The sequence below is a fragment of the Pangasianodon hypophthalmus genome, chromosome 30 (genome assembly GCF_027358585.1).
Source record: "Pangasianodon hypophthalmus isolate fPanHyp1 chromosome 30, fPanHyp1.pri, whole genome shotgun sequence".
Taxonomy (NCBI): Eukaryota; Metazoa; Chordata; class Actinopteri; order Siluriformes; family Pangasiidae; genus Pangasianodon; species Pangasianodon hypophthalmus.
This window is the reverse complement of record NC_069739.1, coordinates 3,734,601-3,747,113: the sequence shown is the minus strand read 5'-3', so window position 1 is coordinate 3,747,113 and position 12,513 is coordinate 3,734,601. Positions and strand designations below refer to the sequence as shown.

Genomic DNA, 12,513 nt, shown 5'->3' with positions numbered 1-12,513 from the left:
GCTAACTAATGTTAGCAACAAAGATGATGGACTTTTATGAATATGACTAAAAATCCTCTCAGGTTAAATTATGTTGGCTAGCTAGCTAACATTAGCAGCAAAGATCATGTACATTTATGAATATGACTTTTTAAAAAATCTCAGATTTAAAAAAAAATCTGTCAGGTAAGTTTATTTTAGCTAGCTAGCTGGCTAGTGTTAGCAGTAAATATGATGTAGTTCTATGAATATGACTAAAAATTCTCTCCAGAATCTCTAACCCATGTTAGTTAGTTAGTTAGCTAGCTAACTAATGTTAGCAACAAAGATTATTACTTTTATGAATATGACCAAAAATCCTGTCAGGTTAAATTATGTTGGCTAGCTAGCTAACATTAGCAGTACGAATCATTCCTCCACAGCGAGGAGCCCTTCTTAGCAGATGTAGCGTTGACGTTACGTTGTGTGTGTGGTCAGACGGTGAACCAACCGAGGCCAAAAGCTCTGGGAGGTTTTCATTAAAACTATGTACAGTAGCTGACGTGATTGTGCACTTGATGCGGTAGCGTGGCGAAGAGCAGATTTTATGACTTAGACACATTTTAAATGTATTTCAGCTTTCTGGTGATGATTTTAAGCAGATCCAAGATGGAAGGCCTATTCTTCAGCTGAAAAAAAAAAAGCATTCTTTGAAAAAAAAATTTAAGACACGTCAGAAAGGGAAAGTGAAAAAATACAACAGATGAAAATGGAAATGCAAAAATTACTGATGATTAAAAAAAAAAAAAACACACACACACACTTTAATTTAAACACAGAAACAGGCGAGAATCTCCCGGCAGGAACTTGGTCACAGGAAGCCATCAGAGTCGGCCTCGCCCTCAGCCTGTGCAGCACAAGATATCTTCCCTGTGTGTGTGTGTGTGTGTGTGTGCGTTTTTTACATTTGCAAAGCGAGACATCAGAGGAATCATATTTCAGTTACTATATATGTTTTATGTATGAATATACAGAAAAGCTCTTCTATGCAGGTTGCATGGCGGCTTAGTGGTCTGCACTGTTGCCTCACACCTCCAGGGTTGGGGGTTTGAATCCTGCCTCTGCCTTGTGTGTGTGGAGTTTGCATGTTCTCCCTGTGTTTTTGGGGGTTTCCTCTGGGTACTCTGGTTTCCTCCCCCAGTCCAAAGACATGCATTGTGTAGGCTTATTGTCCAAATTGTGTGAATGTGTGTGTGACTGTGCCCTGTGATGGACTGGCACCCCATCCAGGGTGTCCCCCGTCTTGTGCCCCAAGCCCCCTGAGATAGGCTCCAGGCTTCCCGCGATGGATGGATGGATGTTCTTTGCAACAGGGTTACCTTATTTCCTCTCAACGCTAGCTTAGCACATGTTGTGCAAATTGAAGACAAAGGTAAAAAAAAATAACAACACATGAACCCCATGAGGTTTCTTCGTTTTATTCATTCCAGCTTTAACATCGAGAACAGCATTCTGGTCTGTAATTCAAAACCGAACCTTTTACAAAACCCGTGTAAAGCTGTAAAGATCTGAGCAAATGTCCAACTACCACTGTGACCGTTTCCCGTCAAAACATTCTGACATCATGACAAACTTTGACTGTTACATCAACGTTTTCTAAAAGGAACGCGGCAACTTCAGTGATCAGCATAGGACCAAACCGAGGAGCAGAATGTCATCATGCACATGTTCACTGGTGATTAAGTTGATCATGATATTATCACATCGCTCACCAGTGCTACTACTCGGAGCTGATCTACAATCAGTGCCTTTGTTCACATAACAAGATATATCAGCATACACAGGATAAAAACTGATCCTAAATCAGCACCTTTGTGATCTTTAAGATATACTTCTAATACAGCGATTCTGATCTCAGAGACCCTCAGAAACGCTTCAAGACTAAAAACAGTGAACCGCTTCAGCACGGTTGTGCAATTTCATCATTTACAGAGCAATCCGGATAGGAACGTTAAGTCTAGACACAAAATGTTGACATTTTCACCAACTCATCCTGATTTCTTCTGAACAAACAGGTCAATAAAACAAGGGTGAGGAGGAACAAAAACGATTCTTAGATGCATCTTGATTCCTTCTTTAAACTTATATTCATGGATGCTTAGAACTACATAATCTTTTTAAACATATTTTTAAAAATGTATAGTTATTTTCAAATGGAAAAGCCACAACACAGTCATAGTAAAGCAAGTAATAATAATAATAATAATGATAATAATAATAATAAAAGATAATAATTACATTTATTTTTAATAAATTTACCAGGTAAATTGCAAGTTTCTTCACAAAAATATTTGCACCCCGGTGTTTTCACTCAGTTCTGAGCTTGCTAAAATATAAGGAAAAAAAAAAAATGGCCACAATAGCTTAAAAAATTCATCATGTATAGAATCCAGATTCATCAAGAATCGTTTTGTATTCATGAATTGAAATTGCATTCAATTGATGATTCAGGTGGTCTAAAGTTTCCCAACCCTAAAAAAAAACATTAAAAGGATGATCCTAAAATGGAATTAGCAGAATTTCCCATTTCTAAGGACTAGAATTGAAAATGGCATTGGTTTAGTTTTATATTATGGTCAAACTGGAGGGTCAAAAATCTGGCAACCCCGATGGAACGTGTCAGACAGGGGTGCTATTAATTTTTATTCATCTTTATTCTTATCATTAAAACAGCGTTCGCGCTATCGTCAGGAGATTAGGAGTTCATGGCCACGAGTGGGAGGGACAGTGTTACTCTCTCTCCTGTCATTCAGCGCGACACTAACCAATCACGTGCGTCTGTGAGCTTGTGTATGTGGAAGAGGGCAAATAGCGCTTTCCTCGGAGTGTGTTGCTGCCCTGTGAGATGAGGTTAGCTTCGGAGGAAGCACGTGTTAGCCTTCACCCTCCCCAGCTGGTCGCTGTGGTATAATAGAGGAGAGCTGGCTAGTGGGAGAATTAAGAGAACACTGGATTAAAATTCTTTTTAGAAATAAAAATACAAAGTTTTTAAAAAAATAAGACAGGTATGCAATTTATACGCACATCCTAGCAACAACAGAAAATGGCATATATATAACGCTTGCAATAATTTATGCAGAGTTTCAAATTCATGGTCTTGGCAAGTTTACATTTCATATAGTATAGTATAGTAGTAGCACATGTTAAAAAGTCCATACAGTTGGCAAAGTATTCAAATTAGGACACAGCCCATGGTTTGGGATTGGAGGAATATGGCATGAGGTGAAAATATGATAACAGCTAAATCGGTTAACCAGTGGCCTTCAGATCGCTACAGATATGACACTGTGTTTTTGTGCAAAATCAATGCTCTCCGTCTGGCTGTTCCTCGAGGAACAAACGGCCACATCCCTATGCGCCGTTCTCTCATTTTTGTTCTGTTAGTGCATCTGTCCATCTTGGTCTCAGTGCTGCCCCCTGCTGGGAAGCAGTGCCTTCATAACAGACGTCTCTGAGTCTGTCTCTGTCCCTGTGTGTCGGTTGGCCTGTTCGAGCGCAGACCTCAGTTAAAGCCGAGCCCTGCGCCCTTGGGCCTCTGAGTGCACCGGATCGGCTCGGTGATGCCCCTTCCCTCGGGCCCGAGGCCCATTCCCGGGCACCAGCCCATGTTCTGCAGCATCCGGTTCCCCAGGTTCGAGTCCGGGATTGGCGGCACTCCCTCTCCCACCACACCTACAAGAACAGAAGTGTTTAATAAGGTGTTTTGGGTTTTTTTTTCACGTTCATCCATCCATTTCAATTTGATCTTTTATTATTTATTATCCATCAGCTACTAACTTTACTTCGTCTTTACTCGATCAAGCTAGAAATGGATAGGGTTTTTTTTTTTTTTTTGGATGAAGTTGAATTTTTATCCTAAACAGGACTGAGAAAGTAAATTGATGTTTTTCTGGAAGTTTTCCGATTCTGCGACAGTGACACCCGACAGATTTTCCCACACCAGGACACAAAAAGTGTACATTAGGGCTGTCAGGAAACAACGGGTACATTATCATTTTATATCATAGCTATAGGATGTTGAATATTATTTTATCTCTCTTTCACTTATTTTTGCTCTGAGACTAGTGAGGATTTGAGCAGAACCGAACACTGAGCCTTAGAGTATTCTTTATGTCACACATCAGACTATACAATACAATGCAAAAGAGGACAGGACAAATCACACTGTGTGTGTGTGTGTGTGAGAGAGAGAGAGAGAGAGAGAGAGAGGGAGAGAGGGAGAGAGAGGAGGATAATCTGTATTAGGCTAATTAACTAACTCTCTTAATGTACGTAACAGGTTGAAATGGAGTGCAGCGAGTCAAATGTTTACAGTTTAAACGTTTAACTCTCATCCCTCGCCACATTTAGTGTTGATGTCCATTTCTAAAATACTGTCCTGAACTCTGTAATCAGCAGCTAAACATTTCACCTTAGCCCAGGTTTAGTAACCATCTATATAACCTGCTTTGTCTTTCACTACTCCCTACGCTCACTTTTTTTCTGCTCAAAAATCCGTTTCCGGGAAATGGTACAGAAACTCCGACCCTGTGAACTCGGACTCTGGCTTGTGTGCAGGTTAATCAGCACCAGCCGCTTGGCACCTTCCTGTGAACCGTGGCTCCTGGCAGGAAGTGATGCCTCCTAATGAGGCAAATAGGATCACCGTGATCCAGGCAGCCAATCCAGTCATGTGACCCTGAAACTCCCTCTAATGGAAAGAACATTCTAGAAAAGAAGTTGTTCAGAGTTTGGAGCTACACAGCTAACATCTGTCTATTAACGTAATGTCGTTAAAACAAGTACAATTTAATATCTAAGTGCTGTATTTCCAAGACTGTACGATACTCTAAGTGAAGCAGCATAGTGTGTGTGTGTGTGTGTGTGTTACCTGTGGACAAAGGAGCTCCCATAGGTGCAGCTTTGCGTCTCCTTTTAACGTCTCCGGTACACAGTGAGCCAAGATGGCCACTTGTCTGCCTGTCTCACACACACACACACACACACACACACACACACACACACACACACACGTTTACAGAGTCATTTGCAGGTCCCTTCATTGGAATACTGAAGGGTCAAAGGTCAGAGGTTTGGGAGCAGGCGATTACCTGCTTGCAGTCTTTAGTGAGCAGCTTCTCCGGTGGCCTCGGTCCGATCTCGAATCCCAGTGACACTGCATACACACACACACACACACACACACACACGTCACAAATACAACCGTCACTGCAGTCACCGGTCACACACCAGTGGCTGTAAATATAGTACATGAATATACTACAACTCAGGATCTGAAATTGATTTAGTGCTCACACACACACACACACACACACACACACACACACACACACGTCTCACCTGTTCACGTCTGGATCCGGGACTGAACCAAGGCCTACGCAGGAAAAAGACATCAAAATTAACCGACTGTTATAAATAATAACTGAATAATCTCTTGAGCAACAACTCAGATAATTAATTCAATATAACTAATAAACTAAATAGAACAACACACAGGGCTGCGTTTTCACAGAATCACTTTCATCACGACATTTTGACCGATTTCTATAAGGAACAAAATTGTATATTTATTCAGTTCTTCCTAACCGATGTTTCTGAATGATTGCTCATCCACAAAAATCTCTGCTTCACTGCAAAGTCGTACTGCAAACACTTACACCTGAAACCCTGAGCGAAAATAGCTCCTGTTTAATGTCAAAATGTAATCGCACTAGTGTGTAAGAGCGCAGTGTGTCGTCCCAAAGTTAAAAGGAAAGCAGTGATACCAACGTCTGGTTAAATCATTCGTCAAGGAGATGCTTCTGTTCCTTCAGCACGGTGAAAATCGCTCGTTTGTTTAATCACTTTAACACTCAGTACATAATAAACACTTGTTTGGGACACAACAAAAGGGCTTTTGGGTTCTTTTCAAATTCACTCGCGGCTTTCGGACGTTGTTTCTCCCGTTTTAGTTCTGTAGACTCTCTCAGACGATGTGGTTCAGGTGTGTGTGTGTTTGTGTGTGTGTTCATGTGCTACGCTGTTTTATGCAACGCTACACTATTGACACTTCTTGAATCGACTCGCATTGAGAAATGAATGAAGATCACGATTTTAATACGATTTTTTTCAAATTGTGTTATCTGCAGCTTGAAAAAAGGGGAAACATGAAATGGGCAGAAAATTAGGAAAAAAAATAAAGATTCATAACCTCTTTGAAAGATTTTCTGTGCAAAAAAAAAACCCTGCCAGATTCTGAATTCAAAATGAGAATATCAGATATATAACTTTATAGGTCCTTAAATTCATCAGATGCTAACAGTTTTATTTAAACAGAGCGTCTATGAGCGATACTCAGAAACACAAGTGTTTTAATGTACCTTTATAACATGTTAATAACATGAGGTTTATCGTCGACTCGTACAGTTATATATATAGTAAAGCCCTTGGAGTTAGTACTGATTTTTTGATGGGAAAAAAAAGAAATAAACGCTGACCAATTTGATCTGTTTTGAGAATGTCTAGCTCCCTAAAATTGGTGATGATTTTAATAAAAGTAAAAATGGGAGAAATGAAATAAACTGGATGATATTTAGTGAAAATATTTTGGGTCAAAGAGAAAGAAAGAGAGAGAGAGAGAGAGAGAGAGAGAGAGAGAGTCTCTCTACATGCGTGTGTAAAAGCGTTACATACTCATGTGCGTGAGGATCCTGGGACAATCTGGGAATTCTCTCAGCACATCCGGCTACCTGAGGGACGCCCTGGACAAAAAAAAATGAAAGAGATGAGAGAAATATCATGCAAGGTGTAAAGCCAAGTCCTTGCTGCACACAACACACACACACACACACACACACGGACATATACATATATACACACCTGAGTCTGCTGCAGTGAAGCATGTCGAGCCAGCCTGGCCTGAAACCCTGAAAAAACACACACACACACACACACACACACACACACACACACACACAGAGTATTAAGAGACTGAATTCCACTGAACAAATCATTTCTGCCCTCTACAGGACATTCATTGAAACTGCAGCGTGTTTCATTCAACTCATTAATTAATCATTATTATTATTATCATTATCATTATTATTATTATTATTATTATATAACTACAATTATGATTATTATCTTTAAACAGGAAGTAGTTTGGGGAATCTCATATGAGGATCTTTTGATACTATTTAATAAAATAAAACAGTATTTTGTTGTTTTAAGTGCATTAGAGATGAAAGAGTTCAAGTTGATTAATAGGAAATAAATCTTCTTGAGAAAAAAGAAAACATTTAGCTGCCTTGTTATAAAATCAAATAAATTCTTTCTTTTTTGGCATTGTCCTTATAATGAAAAATCATGAACAGGTGAGCGAGATATCCCGCGCGCGTGTGCGTGTGTGTGTGTGTGTGTGTGTGTGTGTGTGTGTACCTCGCTGTGCTCCCTGGGACATTAGAGGGAAGGCCCCTGTGAGGATGCTGTTGAACACCGGGTCGTTAAGGTCCAGCTCGTTAGAGTCTCTGTCCCACCACGGGACCACGCCCGCGATGCCACAAGCCCCGCCCGCCTCGCCCTCGTAGAACCAATCGCTTTGCTCATCGTCGCCTTGGCAACATCACAAGGTGTAACACAAACATGGAAAAAAATTTTTAACAACATTCTTTACCAAAATAACGCGAGACCGACGTGCACAAGGTTGGAATCCCCGGAGTGTTTTGACTGACGCTTGTTATTTTTGCTATTTTATACAGTAAATGCTGCCACAATCTAATTTTAAATAATAGATAGATAGATATATAGATAGATAGATAGATAGATAGATAGAAAAAACAATCGTACAAAGGTTGAACCGGCTGCTTGTTCCTGAGAATATTAATGAAGTTTGTCACCGTTATAAAAAAAATACCTTGTCTTCCTTCATCATTGGTGAACAGACCTCCATCACTGCTGTTACTCACACTGCTGGTTTCACTGTAAACACACACACACACACACACACACAGATTAGCCAGGAGATCTGACTGATGTTCCTTTGATCGTATAACATGAAACATCTTCGTTGAATAATAAATTGTACACATTAGTAAGCATTTTTAAACAGCCATAAAGCATCTCTGCACCTTTACGCTGTACGAAGGCCCTGAATATGAATATGCAAATTTGTACACACGTTCGTGTCCTCTTCCTAAACCCCTGATCGCTAGCTGGCTGGTTAAGAGCTCGTCTTTATCAACAGTCAAAATATAACATTAGGATAACATCCAGGGAAAAAAAAAAAAGAATTCTGTCGCTGAAGGTTTCTAGCTGTGATATCGCCTCCTAGTAATTTGCATATTGGGCGTGATTGGTTCGAGCCAACAGCGACGTCATAAATCGCAATCATACAAAAAAAGTCTGCAAACGGAAACTAAAATAAAGGAGGAGGAAGGAAGGATGAAAACAGGACAGACTAAACACGGACCACCTGTCACTCATGTCTTCATCTGAACCCTTGTGCTCCTCAAAGTCCATTTTTTCTTTCCCGGAAAGCCCCGCCTCCTCGCTCTCCACGACCACGCCCTCGTCTGCGGCGTCCAGCGCCAGCCGGTGTGCCAGCGCCAGCTTCCTCTTCTTCACTCTGCCTTTAGTCGCTGCATCGTTCCCTTTCCCTTCCTCCCTGCTCCCTCCTGCTGATTTGGGCGAGAACTCCGGCGGCGGGTCGATGGCCATGCGCTTCACTTTGCGCCTCCTCCGAAGGCTCCGGTTGGCATCGGCGACTGCTGCGTCGTCGTGCCACGGAGGGCGCTTGCCGCGCTTGGCGCCGAGCTGCTCGTCCGAGTCGCTGTTGTTGGCGTTGGCGTTGGAGCTGGAGGACAGGCGCGTGTCTCTGTGCTCGTCCAGGCTGGAATCGGAGGCGTGGCTCGTGTGGCAAGGGGCGTGGCACGGTGCGGCGCGGGTGCTGTTCTCCGAGCGGCGCTTCCTGCCCCGGCGTTTGCGAGCGTGCCGTTTGAGCATGCGCCCGGCGGGCAGCGCGAGGTCGAGACTGGCACTGCAGCCGCCGCCGCGAGCCTGCTCCGAGCTCTCCTCCAGCGCCGACACCAGGTCATGGACCAGCTCGTCCATCGTCCGGCCAAAGTGCCTGCGCAGACGAGAGGAGAGAGCGAAGAAACAGAGACAGAGAGGAAGTTAACAGAGTGACGAAAATCAGACCGTAAATAATTTCTCACTTCGAATTTACTCGATCAAAACAAAAAAAAAAAAAAGACGTTTGGTGTCTGAGGTTTGCTTCTTATTATTTATATAAAAGTTCCATCTATAACACCGAATTTTTTCTATTAATATCTCTACATGATAAAACATCCACTTTCCAATAACAGCACATCCTGAAGTGTTTTATTCCTCTTATACCACAGCAATTTCGCAAAACACCTACCATTTTTATTAATTAAAGGATTTTAAATAAACACTTTAGCACTTTAGCTCCTGTTCTCAATTACGTTATAGCAGCTATAAACACTCCTTCCCTCTCCAGCCTCTCTTTTTTTTTTTTACAGTTAATAAAAGAATAAAAATTTTTTAAAAAAAACATTCATCACCCAGAAAAGACGTACCTGCGTCATTATTCGTTATTACAACGCACTGACACTGGAGAATCCTTCCATACACGTTAAATAAACATCTCCTTACAAGAAACATCAGACGAATAGACGTTTTTTTTTTTCTTTTCTCGTTGTTGTTAAATTAATTTCGATTTAATCACGTGGCCGTCCATTAAAAACGCATCAGAGCTGCTGTTACAGGAAATTAATCAACACCTTCTGACCAATCAGGATCCAGAATTCGACACAATGTTGTGGTATAGATACGAAACACACGTCAGAGCTGTACTTGTTTGTCTCCTTCGTTATTCTGTAAACACATAATGTCACCTTTATAACACTGGTTTATTAACAGCTATGTGCAGTTTATTACCATTTATTAATTTTATCTTGATCTCCTGTTATATAGGTCACTTCCTACGTGTACATTTACAGATCTATACAGCATTTAGACCTGAAAAACCTCCTGGAAGGTATTTAGTAATAATAAATCCAGCTCAAATCTCACATTTATAACACTTTAGAAGATAAAGAGATCACTGATGAGACAGGAAGTAAGATTATTATTATTATTGTTATTATTGTTGCTCTGACAGCTGATTCTGATCAACTTTAGTCATTTTGTAATGTTTTACCATATATATAATATAGAATAGTCTTATATGATCTATTATTCGTTATGTTTTTAAGCATATTTTACTGTTTTAATGTCACACAATGGAAACAAAGCACACTGGTATTGTTTTCTTAGCTTAGCTTCTCTATCAGGTTACCTTGAACTACAGGATGAAGGCTGAATCCCAAATAGCCAACCCTTCCCTATTTAGCTCGCCTAGATATTATATAAAATGACTTTAAAGTGCACTATATGTAGGGATTAAGTTAGGAATTAAAAAAAAAGACAGAAAGAAACTGACGATTCAGTCGTGAACCGAATGACGGTTATGTAGCTAGCTAGCTTGCTAGCTAACCAGGTTAACGTTCATTTATTTTTATTTATTGATTTTAAAACTTTAAACTTTAACAGGCAATCATGTACAACATTTTCTGACCTGTCAAAGCAGCTAAAAAAAAACACACTGACATTAAAAAATGTAGATATATTTCTAAAAGAACAAAATGGCTAACCAGGATAGGAGGCAGGCTGGCCTCATCTCAAACCACTTTAGTGTTATTCATGAAGTGCACTAGGTAGGTCGCGAACGCCGTTTGTTTTATTCCCTACGAAGTGCACAAGTGTAGGACGTACCAAGCGGTTTGGGATTGAATCCCAGCCTGCGGCTGCCTAACATTTTGATGCTGTATTGTTTACAAAACGCAAAAAAAATAAAATAAACAAGACTTTACCAGCTGGTTCCCGCTTTACCGAAGTTCTTTAGATCAGCTGCACGGAACATGAACCCCTTTAAAAAACTAATGATCCTCAAATTGGGGAAAAAAATACGAAGACGGGTTGGAACAAGGAGGCCACCATAGTGGCTCACATCAAACACCGGAAACTGACTGTTAAAAAAAAAAAAAGTAAAAGCCTTAATTCCGGCTCCTGCGTTTTTCAAAATAAAAGTTACATTTATGACAATGTTCCTTAAAAACGATCGTATAATAACGATAATGATACGTTACAAATTGTTAAACAAATTATTAAATAATTTATTATTTATTAAAGAATTAATTTTGATATGTACATGTCCATAGGTGCTCCAATGATAATTCAGTGGATTAGAAAAACAGTCAGTGGCCACTAAGTGGCAGGATTGCAATTCAGATTAACTAAGCCAACCCTGTTTTCCCACAGCTCAGTGTTCCCACAGCCCTATGGTCCCAGATTCCTAGTTTTCCAGGCTATATGTTCCCAATGTCCCATGTTTCTAAGGTTCTGTAATTCCAATGTCCTATGTCTCCAAGGCCCAAAGTTCCCAATGTCCTATGTTTCCAAGGTTTTGTAATTCCAAGGTCCTATGTCTCCAAGGCCCAAAGTTCCCAATGTCCTATGTTTCCAAGGTTTTGTAATTCCAAGGTCCTATGTCTCCAGAGCTCTGGGTTCCCAGTAATCTATGTTTCCAAGGTTCTGTCTTTCCAAGGCTCTATGTTCCCAGTGTTCTTTATTCCCACGGCTCTATGTTCCTGGGGGTCTATGATCCCAATGTCCTATGTTTCCAAGGTTTTGTAATTCCGACTTCTTATGTTTCCAGAGCTCTGGGTTCCCAGTCACCTATGTTTCTAAGGTTCTGTCTTTCCAATGTTCTATGTTCCCAGGGTTCTTTATTCTCGGGGCTCTATGTTCCTGGGGGTCTACGATCCCAATGTCCTATGTTCCCAGGGTTCTATGTTCCCAGGGTTCTTTGTTCCCAGAGCTCTATGTACATAAAACCCTATTCTCCCATGGTACTATACCCCAGGGGGCCACAGTCATGTATTCTCAGGGCTCTGCTAGCAGGACCCTAAGTTCCCAATGTCCTCTGTTCCTAGGGCTCTATGTCCTATGTCCTCTATGTCCCAATGTCCTGTGTATCCCAGCTCCTACATTCTCGAGGCCCTGTGCTCCTACAGCTTGTTGTTCCAAAGGCCCAGTAGTCTCAGGGCCTTTGTCCATGTGGTCTTATTTTCCCAAGGCCCTAATTTCCCTACATCCCTGATACCACAGTCATATTTTCCCCCAATTTATGTTCTCACAGTTCCAAGTCCCATAGTTTCATATTTATGTATATTCTCAGTTTTTTTTTTGTTACCAGGTTCATATCTTCCAGTGGTCCTATGTTCCCACAGCCTTATGTTTCCTTGGTCCTACATTCCACAAGCACTATGTCCCCATAATCTTATATTCCTAAGGTTCTACAATGTCTTCCCAATGTCCTATGTTTTCTATGGTCCTATGTTTTTAGGGTCCTACAGTAATATATTCCCAGAGTAATATATATGTATATAATATAGT

At 40.9% G+C, this 12,513-nt stretch overlaps 1 protein-coding gene across 3 annotated transcripts; it reads right to left on the bottom strand.

The window, feature by feature from the left end:
• Positions 1 to 1,420: 1,420 nt before the first annotated feature.
• On the bottom strand, positions 1,421 to 11,079 carry gpatch2 (G patch domain containing 2). 3 transcript variants are annotated; one of them, XM_026918434.3, is made up of 10 exons: positions 10,929 to 11,079; positions 8,465 to 9,121; positions 7,910 to 7,974; positions 7,435 to 7,608; positions 6,877 to 6,923; positions 6,691 to 6,758; positions 5,359 to 5,392; positions 5,109 to 5,173; positions 4,889 to 4,977; positions 1,421 to 3,690 (listed from the first exon to the last, which is right to left on the bottom strand). In XM_026918434.3, the coding sequence occupies exons 1-10, from the start codon at positions 10,976 to 10,978 to the stop codon at positions 3,521 to 3,523; spliced, it is 1,419 nt and encodes a 472-aa protein (XP_026774235.1). In that variant the 5' UTR covers positions 10,979 to 11,079; the 3' UTR covers positions 1,421 to 3,520. The 3 variants fall into 3 exon arrangements, with proteins under 3 accessions (XP_026774235.1, XP_026774237.1, XP_053087759.1); XM_026918436.3 differs by having other exon boundaries at positions 8,468 to 9,121; XM_053231784.1 differs by lacking the exon at positions 10,929 to 11,079 and adding an exon at positions 10,355 to 10,911.
• Positions 11,080 to 12,513: the final 1,434 nt, after the last annotated feature.

What these genes read in the sequence shown, in the direction of transcription:
- gpatch2 (XM_026918434.3), bottom strand. Translation starts at nt 10,978, where the DNA reads ATGTTCCGTGCAGCTGATCTAAAGAACTTCGGTAAAGCGGGAACCAGC. An exon ending in GAAGACATGAGTGACAGGTG is followed by an intron (nt 7,975 to 8,464) that starts GTCCGTGTTTAG and finishes GTGTGTTTACAG; the next exon opens with TGAAACCAGCAGTGTGAGTA. An exon ending in CAGGATCCTCACGCACATGA is followed by an intron (nt 5,393 to 6,690) that starts GTATGTAACGCT and finishes TTTCCTGCGTAG; the next exon opens with GCCTTGGTTCAGTCCCGGAT.